The 18,997-nt window shown below is 44.6% G+C and overlaps 1 protein-coding gene across 1 annotated transcript in view; it reads left to right on the top strand.

Annotated features, from left to right (window-relative positions):
• The window catches only part of Mb21d2 (Mab-21 domain containing 2), a 119,659-nt gene that overhangs the window by 366 nt on the left and 100,296 nt on the right, over nucleotides 1–18,997 (top strand). The window contains exon 1 of the mRNA XM_015500006.2: nucleotides 1–352. This exon is cut by the window's left edge and continues 366 nt beyond it. Within this exon, the coding sequence (XP_015355492.2) occupies nucleotides 142–352 (211 nt within the window). The 5' untranslated portion in view covers nucleotides 1–141. The remainder of the gene's footprint in view (nucleotides 353–18,997) is intronic.

Here is an 18,997-nt window from a genome sequence, read left to right as displayed (position 1 = left end):
GCCCGCCTAGACGCCAGCCCGCCCGACGGGCCGGGCCCGAGCCCGGGAGCCGGCGAGTGGGAGGAGGCCCCCGGGGGCGGGGTGGGGGGGCGGGGGGTGGGTGCCGCCGCCGCCGCGGAGCTGCTGCTCAGCGCGTTTTGCATGAAGATGGCGGCTCCCACCGCCAGCAAGGCAGCCTCCCTGGGCTGTAACAACAAGCCTGCGTTCCCGGAGCTGGATTTCAGGTCGGGAGCTCGGGTGGAGGAATTGAACAAACTCATCCAAGAATTTACGAAGCACGACCAGCGGGAATACGACGACCAGAGAGCGCTGGAGATTCACACAGCCAAGGATTTCATCTTTTCCATGCTGGGTAAGGAGGAAAAAGGGGGAGGTGTGTGAGTGTGTGATGGGAATCGGAGTGGAGTACCCACTCCTCCTCGAGCGCTTGCCTTCTCGGTTTCTTTTGCAGAGCCGGGTGCCTGGGGGGTCACCCATCTGTTCCTCCTCTTCCCTGTTTTTCTCCGCTGCAAGCCAAACTGGCTCCCCTCCCCTCCTGACTACACTTTACGCCGGGCGCCCCTTTTCTCTCCACCGCCCCCGTTCGCTGGCTCTTTTGTTAATTTCCCAGTCGCTGGGGGCTGGCAGGCAGGTGAGGCGGTCAAACGCCCCACTGATGGGGGGAAGCCTTTCTGCGCCGCGCGGTCCAGGTGCGATCGGAGGCTCCTTTCAGTTGGGGGGGTCTGGCTCCCGGAGGCGCCGGTCGTGGGTCCTCTCCTAAGCTTGGGGCGCGGAAGACAGCTTGGGGCTTTGGCTTGGAGCCCGAGCGACAAGTTGCTTCTCTCGTCTTGCGGCGCGGCGCTGTCACGCCGAGCCCCCGGTGGCCAAACTTGTTGGGTGTTCCCGAGTAACCCGCCCAAGTAGTCTGGGCGCCCAGAGTTCCTGCAAGTTTGATTTGCAAATCGACTTCCCTTAGAAGCGTTCGGAAGCATTTCCGGTGCTTCTCCAGGGTGGTTGCTGGGCTCCGAATCCCTAATTCTCAGCTCGAATTTAACCAGGCGCAGAGCTCTGACCGCAGAGGAGCGTGGCCCCCTCCTCTTTGTGTATTGTCCTAGCGCTGGCCAAGAGACATGCCCAGTTTCCAATCGGGAGAAGCCGGGCGGGTAGAAAATATGCCCCTCACCTACTGGTCCTGAAAGGTTATCGATTGCTGCAGAAGGGAAAGTAATTGAGCCGGGCCTGGGAGACCGAACACCTCCCAAAGCGTCCTGCCTTTGGGATGATTGCTACTGAGTTGAAGAATGAGTGTCCGCAGCTGGGAGCCTCGGTTGTCGCTTGCGGCTCCTACAGTGGAGTCGTGGCTGTCATGCAGTACGTGGCTCCGTCGTTGTCATTCTGCAGAACTGGGGCTCCAGCGTAGCGCTGCTCTAACGCGCGTCTCTGTGTGTGTTTTACAAATGTACCCTCAGTCAGTTCCCAGATAGTGGAAAATTTGGCAAAGATCTTTCTACCACCGAGGAAGTCGGAGCCTTTTCCTTCCTCCAGCGATGTAACTTGGATTCTAGCCGGCTGCTGTTGCTGCTTCTATTCCGGGATGTCTTATTCCCTCTAGGTTTCCTTCCTCCCCACAGCCCAAGTGGGGGATAATACAAGTTGAACGTGGTCCACTGGTAGTACTAACGATTTGGGAAGTTGGATAGAACATACTAAAACTCGAGGCTAGTTTTTACCTTTTTCCATATACCCCCCAAGCATATTCTAGATTGTGTATGGGGTTGGAAGGATCTTTACTGGAACTTTCAACTATTTAGCTGAATTACTATATATTTTTTTAAAACCCATGACCTGGTGGGAGTGAGCTTTCAAAGCAAAGCTTAAAAGGCTTACAAAGCTTCTGCATCTGAAAACCAACATGGTGATTGTCAGGAAGGTGGGGACACACAGAAAGCTCAGGGCAGTTATTTAAGTTGCTTAATCAGGGCCTTTCTCTTTGGCATAAGTAACACTAGCTGCTGTTGTGTTATTACAGCCCCCACATCAGTTTTCCTGTCTTTTCCTTCTTATGGGAAAGGTAGTGGGTGGGTCAGAAAAGTCAAGGATGGAGAAATGATGGGGAGGGATAAATTAAATCCTAACTCTTTAGGAACTTATGTTAACCTTATGTTTGATACACCAAATTAGCAAAGCTTTTGTCCAAAATAAAGGTTGAATTATTCTAGGATGCCTAATTTATGCATGTGTTTAATGTCATGGGTGGCATTGTATTGACAGGTAAACTAGATTTGCCTCTCCTCCTTTTTTACTCAGTTGACCTTGCAAGAGAAGTCTTTCTTCCCCCTGGCAATTTGATGTTTCCACTCTCAAGAGAGAAAATTCAGGAGTGTCATTTAAGCCCTTCGCCCCTCTGGACACTAGAAGGCAGATGGCGAAATGAGCTTGCCCATGTGTGTTGCTGCATTCATTTTCAGAGTTCCTTGCTTTCCTTAATGAGGTGCTGGCTGCTCTAGACAAGTGAAGGTTCAGGCGACAGCAAGGGTCCCTGTGTGGATTTACTTTTTCTAAAGCAGATTTTCGCTTGGCTTAAGAAATAAAATATCTTTTTGTACACTTTGTTTTACTTGCTACAGCCTTGGGTCCTTCATGAATATGTAAGTGAGGTGTCTTTAATGACCCCCAGCTTGTTAAGGTGTCACTTGGGTGGCATCAGGCTCTCATTTCTGGGAGTTGTTGGGAGCCATGTAGTTTTCTTGGCTTTGTTCTGCCTCTGTCTGAGCTGCACCTGAGGATTGTCAGCAGCTTAAGGATATTATCCCCTCACACAGGATAAAATGACCAAAGAATTTGGTACAAGCCTCTTTAAGGGAGCTGTGGATAATACTGCCTCTGGTTTCAGGCAGGTATGGTGGCCAGGCCAGCTACTGTCTGTATGAGATTGTTAGACTGGGTGGAAGCCCTTCCAGCTTCTTAGATTCTTTATGTGTCGTCTAGTTTGGAGGCAGTTTTACAAAGAAGAGCCAAGGGGTGGAACACAGCTCATAATCAGTGACCTGTCAGCACCAAGACATTCCAATGTACTGTCAAAGCAGGGATCTGCATAGGCTGTGGGATTGATGGGAGCCCACTGGTGGTCACTGTGTCTCTGTGATCTGGCCTGATGTTTTCTTGTTTGTGCAGATTCAGATTCCTCTGGAGGCAGGTGTTAGCTGAAATCACCCAGACCTACTCCTTATTTCTTTACACCTTGGTCTTTTAGGAGAATGATTGCTGTTATTATCTAGTTAATGTTTGAGAGCCCAGATTGTGTGAGAGGCTGGCAGTGCATAATAAACACCATTTATCAAAATTCAGGGAAATTGCCAGAGTTCATTAATGTTTTAATAATATTTGGTATTTGCATAATGTCTTTGCCGGCTCTTTTGTTATCTTCATTCCCTGGCGAGGTTGGATGGCGACTGGTTGTTTCTATTGAACATTTGTGGAAGAGAGGGCATATGAAAGCCAGAGAAGACAGGAAGGAGACAAGCAGTCACTAAATCTGCAAACTAAGTGGTAGGTACCACACATAGTTATTAGAGTAGCTGTGTCATTGCTGATTACCTCCTCGTGCTAAGAACATGACATAACCTTTTGAATATTGCTTTCCCATTACACAGATGAAGGTATTGAAGGTTACTGAGGTTAGGAAACATATAAGAGTACATGGTTCATAAATGGTAGAGATTTATGATGAGTGATGTTCTTCTACTTGAGGCTGTTTGGACACATGAGCCAGGAGCAGTGGCCCATGCCCGTTTGTTATCCAAGTGACTCAAGAGGCTGAGGCAGGAGGATTGTAGGTTTGAGGCCAGCTTCAGAAGCTTAGCAAGGGCTTTAGCAACTTAGCAAAAACCCTGTCTCAAATTAAAAACATAAAAAGGACTAGGGATGTAGCTCAGTGGTAAAGTGCTTGGACAAAAAAAAAAAAAAAGGAATAGTTACATGAAATCCAAAAAAGGAGCTTTATTTTATTTTATTTATTTATTTTGTCATGTTGGAGATTGAATAGGTCTTTTTCTCTATCAAGCTGGTTTCAGCTAAAAGTATTAGATTAGCATAATGCAAGCAGCATCTGAAGTGATTTCAGGAGCAGTCTGAGTTCAAGTTTTTTTTCCATAAAAAGATCACCTATTTGAATTTTTGATTGAGAAAATCATGATCATTATAATAAAATGTTAAAATCTGCAGTTCCTGTCTCAGTCTGCCTCTGGCTAAATGTGTGGTCTTAGTTTTTATGTTTTTGGTACTGGTGATTGAACTCAGTGGAACTTTACCAACCTAGTCCTTTATTTTTATTTTGAGACAGGGACTTGCTAAGTTGCTCAGGCTGGCCTCAAACTTGGAATCCTCCTGCCTCAGCCTCGTGAGTTGCTGAGATTACAGTAGTGTGCTACCACTTCCGGCTTGGTCTTAGTTTTTTGATTTATTACACATGGCTAATAGTAGTGCATCATTTTAGAATTTTGTCTGAAAGTGAAATCACTTTGCTAACTGAAAAGGAATGTTTACATGATCTTAGTATTTATTTAAAGAAATGTGCTTTATTAGAAAACATTGTGAACTTCAGTTAGAATTATTTCTGCAGCTTGACACCCCAAAGAACTATGGAATACCATTAGCGGCAGCCTAGGAGGATATTGGCTGTGGCTGTAGAGGACGTGATGAATTCCAACAGCATCACCATTAGTTAAGTTCATGCTATGGGCTGACCACAGTGCTAGCTACTTTGCATAAATCCATTAGCTCCTGTAATCTTCAGACAATTTTAAGGATAAGTATCATCCTACCTATTTTGAAGATGAAGTAGGTGTCCTTTGAATGGCAAAACACTGAAAGAGGCTCAAAGAAGTCAAGTATTTACACCAATCATACAGAGCTCGGATTTAGATCCAGGCATTTCCCCCTCAAATGCTCATGTTTCTTTCACTGTATTAGCAATCAGCTTCTATTACTCTTGGGTCAGACAACCCAAAGGCCCCACTTCCCAGGGAATACTCCACCCAGTAGTAGCCCACATAGCTAGTTGGAACAGGGAGAGTCCCATTCCGGCTCACTATTTCTGTCGGTCCCTCTTTCTGCCCCTCTTTCTTTCATGCACTGAACAAATACTTAATGTAATATTGTTTGCCAAGCAGTATATAGGACTCCTGGGATAGTGACCCAGAATGTTGGGATGTTCCCCAGGTCTTAGGAGACCCCTGTCCTTCTCCATTGTATCCTAACTCTAAGAGACTAGTTTGCTGGCTACTAAAAAAATGAATGCCCATTGGCCACTTCAAAGCTCTAAACCTTTCTAGTGCTTGGGAGAGCTCTTGGATCTACCACATTTTTAGGCAGATGTTTAGAAACATCTGGAGATCCAGAGTAGGCTGTTTTGAAGGCCTGACTTTGTTATTTGAGTGCTACTTTTCTATTATTGAATCCGCCAGCAATATTTATTGTGAAATTGTTGCTTTGTGGTCTTCAACTGCTTGGTAAGTTCCTTAGAGTTGTGTTCACTAATGTGCTGTATCAGTATCAATTACAAAATAATCTCTGAAGTTTGTTCTTCCTCTGAAAACATCATGTATCCAGGGCAGGGAGTTCCTCTCAACATTTATTTTTATGCTGATTTGAATTGGTTCCAATTCTCCCTCTATGGTTCTGGACAGCTGCTTCCTTCACCCTTGACAGAAGAGCCCTGGAACTGCTGTCTTCTCAGGAAGACTTCCATTGTGCCACCTATTGGGTGATGAGGCTGAGGCTGGTTTTTTTTTTTTTTGTATTCAGAGACTAGATTCCCTCTTGTCAAACAGAGAACTTGTCAATGAGTGTTAGCACTTTACATTCTCCCAGGGAGCTTTTTAACAATTCAGAATCCATGGTCCCATTTCAGATCTATTGATTCAGAATCCCTAGAGATCCCGGAACTGGTTGCTCAGCACTTCAACCTACTGTCCTGTTAGGCCTAAGGCTGTGCATTCTCTGTCCCTTAGAGCTGCTCCTGAGTGCAGTGAGCATGGTCCTGGTTGACTTTTAAGGCTAGATCCAGGATGCCGACCTCAGTGAGCAGTTATGTCTGCTGAATCTGGAGAGGTAATACTGGAGTCCTTCTACCTGGGACAGGGGCACTGAGGTTTAGTGGTTAAGAGTGTTTATCCTCAGGGGCTGTAATAGGATTTTTTACAACATTATATTCTATAATCGCCACCATAATCCTTTGAAGTAAACAACTGTGAGGAACCCTAGGATTGGAAAATTTTGGGAATTTGCCCAAGTTTAGAAACAAGTAGGTGGCATAGTTGGAACCTAATCAAGGTCAGACTGATGAAAAGCCCTTTCTTTCAACAAGGACTATACCTTCTGCTCATAAGGGTCAGGAGACCTAGATTCTGGCTGTGATTTCTCTGGTTACTTACTGTGTGATTTTGGAGAAGTCATAGCCTCAGTTTCTGAATATGTATGAAAGTATAAGTTAGGGTTAATAATTATACCTAGTGCATGTATTTGGGTGCATCCAATTCTGAATCTGAAATCTTTTGTGCAGTGCAAAAGAAGGCAATTTCTGTGTTCTGGTACCAGTTCTGTTTTTCACTGTGTGGCTTGAGTGTTGCCCTGAGTAAGTTTCCTAACCTCTGTTGGGCTTCTTTTGCCTACTTTCCCATGATTGGAAATGCAAAGAAAAAAGTCAAAGCATTCCCACATTCTAATTACTATTAATATTTGGGTGGAGGGTACCTGGGATTGAACTCAGGGGCACTCAACCACTGAGCAACATCTCCAGCCCTATTTTGTATTTTATTTAGAGACAGGGTCTCACTGAGTTGCTTAGTGCCTGACTTGCTGAGGCTGGCTTTGAACTTGTTATCCTCCTGCCTCAGCGTCCCAAGCTGCTGGGATTACAGGTGTGCACTACCACTCCTGGCTCATTATTAATACTTTATTTATTTTTTAGTTGTAGTTGGACATAATACCTTTATTTATTTATTTTTATGTGGTGCTGAGGATTAAACCCAGGGCCTCACATGTGCCAGGTGAGCACTTTACCTCTGAGCCACAACCCCAGCCCTCACTATTAATATTTTGATGTGCATATAGTTACATAGCAGGGATCATATGGGATATGTGCTTTTCTTATAAATTAATCTACCACTTTTTAAAAGAGGAGCTATAACTTGAAACCTGGGGAAAATGTTCTCCTTACTTCTTTCATTCATTTCCTTTTTTTAATCCCTAAAGACAATTCCATTCTGGAATGTACCCTGTGATTAAGTAATTGGGGGTGTTGGACTTTACATTGATGACCTTTGACCTTCCTTTCAGGGCCACCTCCCATCTCTTTTTGCATGCTCTGCGTGGCCACATAACACGCCCTGTATTTCTTGCTTTTTTTTTTCCCCCTTAGGCTGTTTCCATTAGTTTCCTAACTTGGATTCATGAAAACAGTTAAAATAGTGTCTGTGAACTTGAATCAGAACAAAAAAAGACATTTTTATTTTTATTAACCTCTCACTGAAATAAATTATTTCCTTCCATCATTAGTAGGTTAAAAAAACATTGTGTCGGTGGTACCCGTGTTTGTGTTGCCCATAGAAATCACAGGCATTTTCATTTCACATTACAGTTATTGCAAATATTTCAAAAACTCATTTATTGCTGTTTCAAAATGATGGCAGATATTAAACTAACTAGATTTTATTATTTAATGCATTAATAAAAATCACATATGATACTCTATCATAAATACAATTTTAAAACATGCTGTGCATTTTAATACTGATTTTTTTTTAAATATCATGCAATGTGATCACCTTCATTTAAATATACTATTCTTTGCAGGGGTTCATAAACTAGACCAGCCTGTCAAAAGAATCCAAGCTGCAGAAACAGTTAAGGGTCCTAGTTCTCACAGATGGCCTTGGGTATCTTGTCTATGGGTTTTTTGTTTTGTTTTGTTTTGTTTTGTCTCCTCCAGCTCAAAAGCCCTTGACTCTTATTGGCCTTCCTATCTCTTCAAGGTGGGGGCGGGGAATTCCTTTCCTGTGTGGTTTTCTGATATCTTGTCCCCTTTTCTGACCCTTAGTACATTCTTTCCCATGCTGTAGATTCAAGGATCCTGGGCTTATTTATGTTTGCAGCCACCAGTGGGCTGTTGAACCCAGTAGGTACTAAGTATGAGGTGACAAGAGTTTCTTTATAGAGACCTTGTGAAGCTTCTTACTTGAGGTGCTTTTTAAGAAATGAGCAGTTTCTGACATTGTCCCTGTGATTTTCCTCTTATATTAAGCCAGGCTCTTAGAATCTTCTCTGGAGTCCAAAAAATCTTGATGTTATCTCCTTATGGGGTACAGGACTATAGAGGATTGTTTTCTACATTTTATATTTCTGTATTCCTTTTAAGACTCACCCTACTTAGGTCAATATTAGATATGTCCAAAGTGAATGCTGGTTTGCCAAGAGCAAGTGGACCTCTGCCTGCCTACTCTTGGGCTTTACAGAATGCAAAGCAGAAACTAGTTGTCTTTCCCTGTAAGGTGTTCCATAGACTTATCAGTCATCCTCCAAATGATTAGATGCTTTCTTTGGGATCCTAATTGTAGCAATTTTTTTTTTTGTTTGTTTGTTTGTTTGGTTTTTGGTGCAGGGGATTGAACCCAGGGGTGCTTTGTCACTGAGATATATCCCCAACCTTTTTTTACTTTTGAGCTGGGGTCTCCTTAAGTTGCTGAGGGCCTCACTAATTTGCTGAGGCTGTTCTTGAACTTATGATCCTCCTACTTCAGCCTTCCAAGTCATTGGGACAGGTGTTCACCACTGTTCCTGGCTCCAATTGTAGCAATTCTTTATTATAATAAATGACTGTTATTTGCCATCAATAATAGCAGTTTGTTTTTATCACAGTAAGCAATGTTTTATAGATTATAATCTCTATTACATCTAGTGTAGTATCCTCAGGATAGGCCTTAAAGAAGGGTGTGTAAGAACTTTTAGCTCCTATTTACAGATGTGGGTACTGAGACTTGGAGGTGGTGATATGACTTAGTTCAAGGTTTCAGAATAAGCTGAGAGAACAAGAGACAATCCTGCTATCGAGTGCTTCTGCTACAGTACATTGCCTGCAAAGAGCTTCTATAGGGGCTGTTCTATCCTCAGACATCTTTCACAGGTTGCTGGAAGAAGCCCAGGATGATTATTTTCTCAGACAGGGCAAGTAGGCTTCATTCACCTCTGGGCTTTTCTGCCCTCCTCCTGAGCCTAAGCTGTGCAGTGAGAGTGGAGTGGGTAAGCACAAGTTCTAGAGCATCTAGAGATGCATTCTCCAGGTCTGGTTTGTAGGCCTTGCCCAACTGGTTCTCAGTGTCTGTGATGGTGTTTACAATGAGCCTGGATAAGTGCTTGCCAGCTGAGTGATCTCTTTAAGGACAGTTCATAATTATGCCATTCTGTGAGGCCCTGTCTCCAGGAAACAGCTATCTGTTTTTCATCCACTTAAGTGCCTTTTCATGAATTCCCTCTGCACAAGAAAAAGATAACTAGGGACAGTGCTGCTATGAATATAGTGGGCATGGGGAGCTGTTATTCAATTTGTTTCTTTATTTTTTTATATTTTTTTCCTCCAAACAGGAAGACTTGATTACTATTTATAATTTGAGTCAAGTCACAAGTGGGAATTGGTATACATCTTGTTTAGGTTTTGTTTCTTCCACCTTAGTATTTGAATGTCTACAGTGCGGATCACAGTGGTATTAAGCATTCACTTATTAATTCATAAATTCGTTCAGCATATGTTGGTGTGCCAACAGTGTGCTAGTGTAATTACTATGTAAGTACAGAGAGTGGTGAATAAGAGAAGAAAAATCCCTGCCTCCATAGGCTTCTGTTCTCTGGAGGATTTAACAAGATTAAACATGCAAATAAACAGGGATGTGTCTTGTAAGAAAAACAAGAAGCACAGAATATTTTGATGGGGACTAACTGAGTAGGATGGATTGAAAAGTGATAGACTAGATTTCCTTGAAACACAGACGTTTTGTATGAAAGGAGAAGGAGTCAACCTTCTGAAGAACCCATGGAAGCTTACTCCAGGTAGAACTGCAGTTGTAAAGGCCCTGAGGTGGAGGTGTTGGGGAACTTAGCAGTTTTCAAGGCTGCTTGCTTTATAGCCTGTCTCTGTGGCTTCTACTGGGAGGAAGGATGATAGGATTAGGCCTGGACTGAGGAATGAGGTGAGCTTCCTGAGGGTGCACCTTTTCCAGGTGGTTGCTTTCCAGGTGGGCCCACCTCTGCCTGGGCTCTTGTCACTGGCCTTCAGGGATAGGGGTGGAGGTGAGAGTAAGAAAGAAAGGTTGGATTACAGGTGCATAAAAGGCCCTTTGTGGCCCTGTGATTCTCTGATTTCACCTCTGATTGCCCTAGGCTAGAAACAGTAAGTCCTACATTTGATGATTTATGGGGCAAGCTGAAGCTTTCCTGCAGGACAGTAAGCCTTTGTTTTGTGTCTAGTCCTCTACAGTATACAAAATGCATTCATATGCAGAATATCATTTGACATATCTTGTAATACCCTATGAAGTAAGTATTAGGGTATCTTTTTTCACAACAGAAGAAAAGATCAAGAGAAGTCTAGTAGCTCACTTTCCAAGGGGTTGAGGTGGGGTCAGTTTCAAGTCCTTTGAAGGTCACCCTTTGTATTGTACTGAATCTAAAACCTTCTCTTTTACCCTGTCCCATGGATCTTGGGGAGTGGAAGAAGGAGGGCGATTTCTGGGCAGAGAGTCCCTGGGATTGGGAGGCAGAACCAAGCCAGAGGCCTGCAGGTCTCCACGTGCCTGCTGTGCCTGAACTGGCATTCAACTTGGACGCGCTTTTTCTAGTCTGCCTCAAGATCATCCTTTTAGCAGCTGCAGCTGTTCTTAATAGCAGCTGCTTGTGCGGGTTGTGTTGTGATTAATAAAGGAAACTCAACAGTTTGTTCTTTCAACTGTGCCCTTGGTGTGCACAGCCTGCTTGTACACCGGCTGTGCTTCTGATTTGGAGCAACACAGTCCTACTGGCATATGGTGCCCAGGGGCTCATCGCCCTCTTGTGAGAAGAGGTGGGTCATCTAGATCAGAGCCAGTGTGCCAAAGGCCCTCGGGGACTGGATGTAGGGAAATGAGTGTGTTGGTGGGTGGCTCAGTGTCAGAACCCAGGGCATGGGGGGGGCCCCGTGCCACCATGAACTGAGATCACCTTTGCCCTTGGGTCTGCCAGTGGCTGATGCGCCTCAACACCATATCCTTCCTCCACTTGGGCCTGTATCCATCCCCTGCCTGTTCAACACAGGTTGCCAGTCCCCACTTTCAGAGTTCTGATTATGTAGGTCTGGGTTGGAGCCTGAGAATTTGCATTTCTAACAGGTTTGTAGGTGATACAGCTGCTGCTGCTGCTAGTCCAGGGACCACACTCTAAAAACCACCACTGAGGGTGGAATTTAGGGTGTTTGAATTTTTATGAGAAATTCTAAGCTTTTTAAGTATTGAGACTAAAATCATATTTAAAAGAAACACCGTTGGATTCAAAAACATAGGTCACATGGAACACCGTGGCTGTGTTTGTCCCCTCTTGTCTGAGTACTTCAGGAGGATCCTTGGGTTGTCCCAGGCTTGGAGGGGCAGAAGCTCTTCCAAGAACATCCAGTTAGTTTTGGGCAGAATCATAACTAGAACCCAAGTTTCTTGTGTACTTGCTGTGTGTGTGTGTGTGTGTGTGTGTGTGTCTGTCTGTCTGTCCTAGCATGCTGTCTTCTAAATATGTTTTGTTTTTTAAATAGAAAAACTAGCTGTGTAATCTTGAAAATAATGATAACCACACTAAAATGATGTTCAGTATGTTCTAGGCACATTTCTAAGTGTTTCGTATTTTACATTTATTGATTTTTTTAAGTTGTAATGAGGTGCTGGGGATCCAACCCAGGGTGGGCCTGGGTTTGATAGCACTTAGGGCTTATAAGTGCTCTACCACTGAGCTCCATTTCCAGCCCTTTAAATTTCATATTGAGACGGGTCTCACCAAGTTGCCCCGTAGCTGAGATTCTAGAATGCCCCACTGTGCCTGTCATACTTTACCAATCCTGTATCAATCCTAACAACACTGTGAAAAGGGCAATATCTTCCTTCACTGATGAGAAGTTCGAAGCACAGAGAAATAATCTGTGGAAAGCCACAGAGCTACTAGTGGAGTGGGGGTGTGAACCCAAGACATCTAGTTTCAGGCAGAAAACATCAAATAACTCTGCATTTTTTTAAACTTCATTTTAAATAACAAGAAAACGTTTTCCATGGGAACTGGAAGTCATTGAAGGACTGCTACAATTTTAATGCTCCTAAGAAGCTTGGAAATTAGGTGCCTGATTTCCTCCCTCCTCCATTTTACAGACATGGAAACTGAGGTTGAGAAAGGAGGAGAGAGACTTGATCTTCCTGGGCCCTGACCTTACTTTGCTTCTGAGGAAGGTGTTTGCACATGAGACGGTTGACCCCATAGCATTTGCTCCCCAGGGAGGACTCTGCCTGGCTTTGACAAGGAAGGGAAGAAGGGAAGTTGTTCCAGAGGGTTATGCTTCAAGGTAGGGAACATTTTCCCCGCTACAAAGCCGCCTTGTAGTTTGAAGTTCTCTTAATTGCTGTTAGAGAAAAGATGCTAAAAAAGATAACCTCATGGGCAGGGTGTATTTTTGGTCTGTCGTGTTTGCTTTGGTCTTTTGATTGTTCCCTGTCTCTCCCTCTCTGGTGTCTTTCCTCTGAAGTGTGTCCTTTTCTTACACCTGTGCAGATTTCATGGCTTTGAGCGTTGTGATGAATATTTTGATCTTGGAACAATCTGTATCTGGAATAGGGAAGGCTGGCTGGCTGGCCCTCACTGTGCTTGAGAAGTGGCTCCACTGGCTGGTCTACCTCCTGGTGGGGGAGGGGACCAGCACTCTCTCCCCTTCTCTGAGGTCTGGACTTCTCTGAGGTCTGGGCGTTCAGAGCCTTAGGTTTAGAGTTGTAACAGGATTGAAGGAATTGCTTCAGTGACAGTCTTCCTGAGATCAAGCCACCCGACTGCACCATTTTAGTGAGAGGGAAACTTAACCCCCATAGTGGACAGTGATTTACTCAAGGTCAAAAGGTAGTGATGAGAACAATGAGATTGGGAAACTTTCCCACTGTTTGCCAGGCATGGTTCCAGGTGCTGTATAATCATTAACCCATTCAGTCCTCACTACATCCCTGCAAGGAGGGAATCGTTACTATCCTCACTGCACAGATGAGGAAGCTCAAGTCCTGAAATCACTTGCTCAGGCTAGTAATAGAGGCTGGGTTCAACCTAGGCAGCTGGGTACCATCATTCCTTCCTTGCACCTTCCCAGAACTGACTGCCAGACCTTGCTCAATGGCATACAACATGGTGTGTGTGTGAGTGGGGGGGCATGGCAGGGAGGATGGGGAGGGCTAGTGGGCAGAGTGGAGAAGAGGGTGGCTTTGCTGTCCTAGAAGCCAGTTGTGCTGGCTCCTAGTCCAAAGTCTTTTCACTCTGTCATCTAGCTTTCCTTGGCAGCCCTTAGGACCAACATTCTTTTGATGCTTGTGGTTTTTGTTTATTGAATATTCCTTTGTATGCAATCTCATCCCATCCACAGCCTTCTCCCTTTGAAAGTAAGGAAGTGTATTCTAGCTAATTGATTGACTTAAGCTGCATGAAAGTCAACTGGGCCCTTGATATCGGGCAAATTAGGGCAGTTTTATGAAGATGCAGGCTTTCCCCTCTTTCTCCTTCCCCGATCCCCCCCCCCCCCCNCACTCCGGCCGTGATTGGAAAGCCTCCGTGCTCCAGCTCTACAGTGTCTCTGGCCTCAGTCCCCAGCCTCCGATGGCCTTGCCATGTCAGGTCAGTCACACTGGCCTTTCAGTTCATCACTGTCAAGAAGGCCTTCCAGAGTAGCCCAGCACAGGCCAAATCCCCCTCAGCTGGTGTTCCAGTCTTGTAGATCTCTTGGTTGCACTGGTCAGTTATGAATTTGAAATTATTTGTGGTTAAGTCTGGTGCTTTCCCGCTTCATAAAATCTCAGCAAGGGATGGCCTTTTATGGTTTGTTTGTCTTTTCTTACTTGCCATCAATATTTGCAAGGTGTTCAGCAAATACTTCTGGTCTTATTGACCATTTTTCTTTTGTTCTTGAACTTGGGCCATTGGGTGGTCACCCTTCATGATGAGGCACTGGAATGGCCATGTGTGCACTGCATGTTAGATATATTCCTTGGTGTGTTTGGGGGACTTCTCTTCCTTTCCTAGTCTCCCACCTCTCTGTAGCATTTAAAATAGGGACTTTTAGAAATTATCTAGTCTAGTCAATCCTAACCTTTTCTAAATGTGAGAATCCTTTTATGTTCAATAAAAAAAATTGTGAGAGATTATGGGACCGGAAGCATAGCTCAGTAGAGCATTTGCCTGGAAATAGTAAGATCCTGGGTTCAATTCCTAGCATCACATACAATTAAACACAATTATGAGATCAAATAGTAGTGGAAATATTTTTGCTGTCAATTCACTGGGGAAAAATGTATAGTTATGGAACCCTTACACTGAATTTACTTAACTATTTCATTACTTTGAATTTTATTTTGATGACATCTGCATGTACTTGAAAAAAGCAGTATATTTATATGACAGATAATACATGGTGGGCATTTGGATTTTTAGCATCAATAACAATACCCCTGTGGTCCCACAGTCAAAACTGGATATTTGCCCCTCATTTTATATGCATTACATTTAAGACTGGCTGTCTGTTCACTTAGTTTCCCTTGTGTATGCATTTGATTTGACCAGTATGGTGTTTTAAAAAAAATTGGAGCAAACATTTAAAAGCCCCACTATTGTCATATAGCAAGGTAGTATGGGAATTTGTAATCCTCTGACTTAATCCCCAAGTGAGTGGGGTCTCCTGTTCATCTCTGCTGAGGCTTGTGAGCAGGAAGAGCCCTGGGCCAGGAATCAGGAAACCTGAGACCTTGCCTTCTTGCAATTACTGACCCACCAGCTTGGTGATCTCTCTGGGCCTCAGTGTGATCATCTTTTACCCCATTATGATCAATACCTTCTGGTTCCCAGAGAGTTGTTTGATCTACTGAGGGAAAAAAAGAGTTTGCTATAATAGAATTGTTATTATTTCCCCATCTTCTCTTTTTTTTGTCTCTTCTGTCTTTCTGTCATGGAGGAAATTTGTCATTCATTGTCACAGCTTCATGGTTCACTTTAGACTTAACATGAGAAGGGAGCTACAGGTCTCCCTAGCTTTCTTCCCTACTGTGTCCTATCCTGTCCTTTCTAAAGGGACCTTCATGCTTTTCATCGCACATCCTCTTGGTAGGGGTCCACAGCCACAAGCAAGCTCCTGCAGTGCCATCCAAGACACCTGATCATTGGAACTTCCCCCCCAACATCAAAGAATTGCTGCTGGATTATTGTTTGTTAAGATACTTGAAACTAAGGAATTGTGGTATTGCTAATATCCAGGAGATGCTAGCCAGTTGCTGGGCTGTTCTTAAAGAAAAATCTTGCAGTTTTGTGTTAATTTTCACTGTTTGGGGTGAAGAGTGCCATTGCATTGGTCCTTCTGGATGTTGAGGGTAGGGGAGGGAACAGAGAAGTAGGATAAAGTCCTCTGAGTAGGATTTTATTATTTTAAGTAGAATAAAGTCCTCTCAGTAGGACTTTTGCCAGCCTGGGAACAGAGCAGTAGAATAAAGTCCTCTGAGTAGGGGCTTGTGCCGTTCTTCATGCAGACGTTTTGCATGAAGAAGGCACCTTCTTGAGTAGATAGGATAGAGCTCCTAGTGATTTTTTTCAAGTTTTATAAATAAGCAAAAGCTAGATTTCCCAGGAAACTAAAGAATTTTCTTTTGCTTTTAATAGTTTCCTGGACATTTCAAAAAGTGTGGGATTGGCCTAGCAGTATGCTTATTCTGGCTACTCTGCAAACCCAACCTTCAGGAGGGAAGAGAGCCCCCCATCCCACCCCCACTTCACTGTGTTTGCCTGCCTGCCTGGATTGAAAGTTTCTTGCCTGGTTGGGTTCTAGAAAATGAAATTAAGTTGACCATTTTCTTTCTTTTTTTTTTGTAACAGGGATTGAACCCAGGGACCCTTAACCACTGATCCACATCCCCAGTCCTTTTTATTTTGAAATAGTCTCTCGCTAATTTACCTTTAGCCTCACTAAGTTGCTGAGGCTGGCTTTGAACTTGTGATGCTCCTGCTTCAGCCTTCCAAGCCACTGGGATTACAGGTGTGCTTCAGCACACCTGGCTAGGCTGACATTTTGAATCTGATACTTATACCAATAATTTTTACATAGCAAAGAAGCGAGGGAGATATTTAGGGGAGATATGACCTAGAGATGGTTGTGGGATGTGGGTGTGGGAGAGTGTGGTGCTCCCAACCAGAAGTGTGCCTGTGAGGTTCAGCATTACACTAATCTTCCTGAGGACTGAGTTGGTGCTGGAGGTCAGGCATCTACTAGTAAAATGAAGGTGGGCACTGGACCAAAAGTAAAGATTAAGGAAAGATTTATACTCCTCCAGGTTCCTTGACCTGAAGAGAAGTTGGTACCATGTAGAAATTCCCCCAGCAGGTCCCTTGTTTCCTGCTTCTGTAGGGCTCAGTGACTAGCCCCATAAGTGGAAAGGGTTGGTGAACAAGGAGTTGCTCATGGGTGGGTTGCCAGAGGACTCTTCTGAGGGAGACTGTAAAGAGCTTGGAAAGAATGTGCTAGGAGATGTTAGACAAAGAGATTTCATATGATACCTTTGTGTGTGGGATTAGGTTAGAAAAAGCCTAAAGGAGGTACACCTGGGATTACAGGTGTACTTCAGCACACCTGGCTAAGCTGACATTTTGAATTCTGAAGGAGCAGCTGCCCTGTGAAATGGGTGCACCCCTCGTTAGAATGTGTGTTCTTTTGCTTAGGTGGGAGGTGGAGGGAAGGGGTGTTGGGTTTCAAGGAGAAAAGGGCTTCTTAAAGAAGGGAGGAGGCTGGTGGGGGATGGACTTTCAGCCTCAGTCTCAGGAGTAGAAGGAACTCTAATTGCCTTTGTAGGAAAAATTAAATTGTATATTAGGCACAAAAAGCTTGTAAGATTCTGGCAGCTTTTAAATGTTCCTGGGTTGTTGCTCCATCTCCCATTGCCTTCCTATTGATATGGGTGATGAGAATCAATTAGGGCCGAGTTCCTTTTCCCCAAATGTTGAAGACTGAACACCTGAGAAATACCAAGGCAAGCGTCGGAAGCAAGTTTTATTTAAAGGACAGAACACAGATAGACTTCTCCCTGGAGAAGGAGCCCCAGAGCTGGATGTGCAAGGAAGTGGGGGTATCCTACCCCTTTTATAGGTTTTAGATTTCCTTTGTTCTCATGCCCTCCTTCTCCCCTTTTCTTGCCTATGTGACTACTGACCAAAAGGTGGGCAAGAAGCCTTCCGGGCATGCCTCTCTGTGTCTGCCCCAATGGGCAGGAAAGGAGCTGCCCAGGAGGTACTTCATTAACAACTTCTTGGGAGGAACCGGTCCCTTGTAAGCAGGTAACCTAGGCAACAGGTGGAGGAGGAGGGAGAATGGCTCTGGAGGTATTAGCATTTGATTGCCTTTCCTCTCCAACCAGCCCCCATCTTCAGGATCTGACCCAATCGGGGATTATTTACGCTGACTGTCCTTTTGCGCCCGTGCCCCGCCCCCTTCCTTCACTATTGTGCTGAGAGGTCCAGACCTCAGGAGAAGCCAGGTAGAGGGCTGGGGGAAAGGCTGAGGGGGTCCATACTGTACTCCAAAGCCAGGTGGGAGGGAAGAAGATGTCTCTGAAGAGCAGAGGCGATCACGCCCTGGAGTGGGGAGGAGAAAGAGCCTGGGCATCAGGGAGGGCCTGGGCTGGACCCTGAGAAGCGGGCAGTGGGGTTCCCCTCAGTGTGCTGAGAATTGTTCATGATGTTTCCCGGATGTTCCAGGGAAAGCAGTGTTTTCTCAAAACCACTGGGTATTTGTGACCTTCTGTCTTGTATGACTTGATTGTCTTCAGGAAGTCACTTCCTCTCTCAAGCCTGTACTTTCTCTTCTATAAAATGAGGAAACTGGGTTTCTTTTTCCGGGTCTGTGATTTTAGATTCCATATATATTCATCTCTCTCTCAGTGTGAAAATGTGTGTTACATACCTCAACTTTTGAAATTCTGCATCGGATGTGGAGATTTGTTGTTGTGGTGGTTTGGAGACGGTGATTTATTTTTGAAGGGAGTTTCTGGAGAGCAGTTTCTGTTCTCATTTGAGGAAGCCAGGATGTCATGCCACATGACACATGGGGAAGCCCAGATTCCCTCCTATGGCTCTCAGAAGGGTGACTCCAGAGCTTTTGTTACCGCTGTTGACCGGTGACGAGTCCTTGCTTCCCCAATGTTGAAGAATAACACCAAAGAAGCACGCCGAGGCAAGGTCAGAGTAGAAATTAGAAGTTTATTAAAGGACAGCAGAAAAGACTTCTCCTGGAGGAAGAAGGGGACCCAAGAGGTGGAATCCGTGGAAGTGCAGTTGTTTCCCCTTTTTATAGTTTTGGTGATGGAATGTAGGTTGGAAGGCCCCGGGGGTGGGACACAGGCGGGCTTAATTATCACCTTTTGGGATGGGATTATCATTTCTCTGGGATGGACTTTGGCCTAGGGCCTTTTCAGGATTCATTAACATTCCATGAGTTGTCCTGCGTTTCCTGGAATCATTCTCAGCATGGCCTCCATTTTAGATTTCACTCGGTATTAGACCCGATTTATCTAACTACACTGACTACCTAACTTTAAATCTGGCTTCACTTTGACCTTGTTGGGAGGTTGGTCACCTGGCCCCTGTTGCCCTGGTGTGACAGCCAGCCCTGGTGTGACAGCGTTGTGCTGTGGTCCAGCAGAGTATTAACTGCAGTGTGGAAGGCATCAGGAGGGCC

The sequence above is a fragment of the Marmota marmota genome, unplaced genomic scaffold (genome assembly GCF_001458135.2).
Source record: "Marmota marmota marmota unplaced genomic scaffold, marMar, whole genome shotgun sequence".
NCBI lineage: Eukaryota > Metazoa > Chordata > Mammalia > Rodentia > Sciuridae > Marmota > Marmota marmota.
Note: the sequence above shows the minus strand (reverse complement) of the source record. Positions and strands in the feature narration are given on the sequence as shown.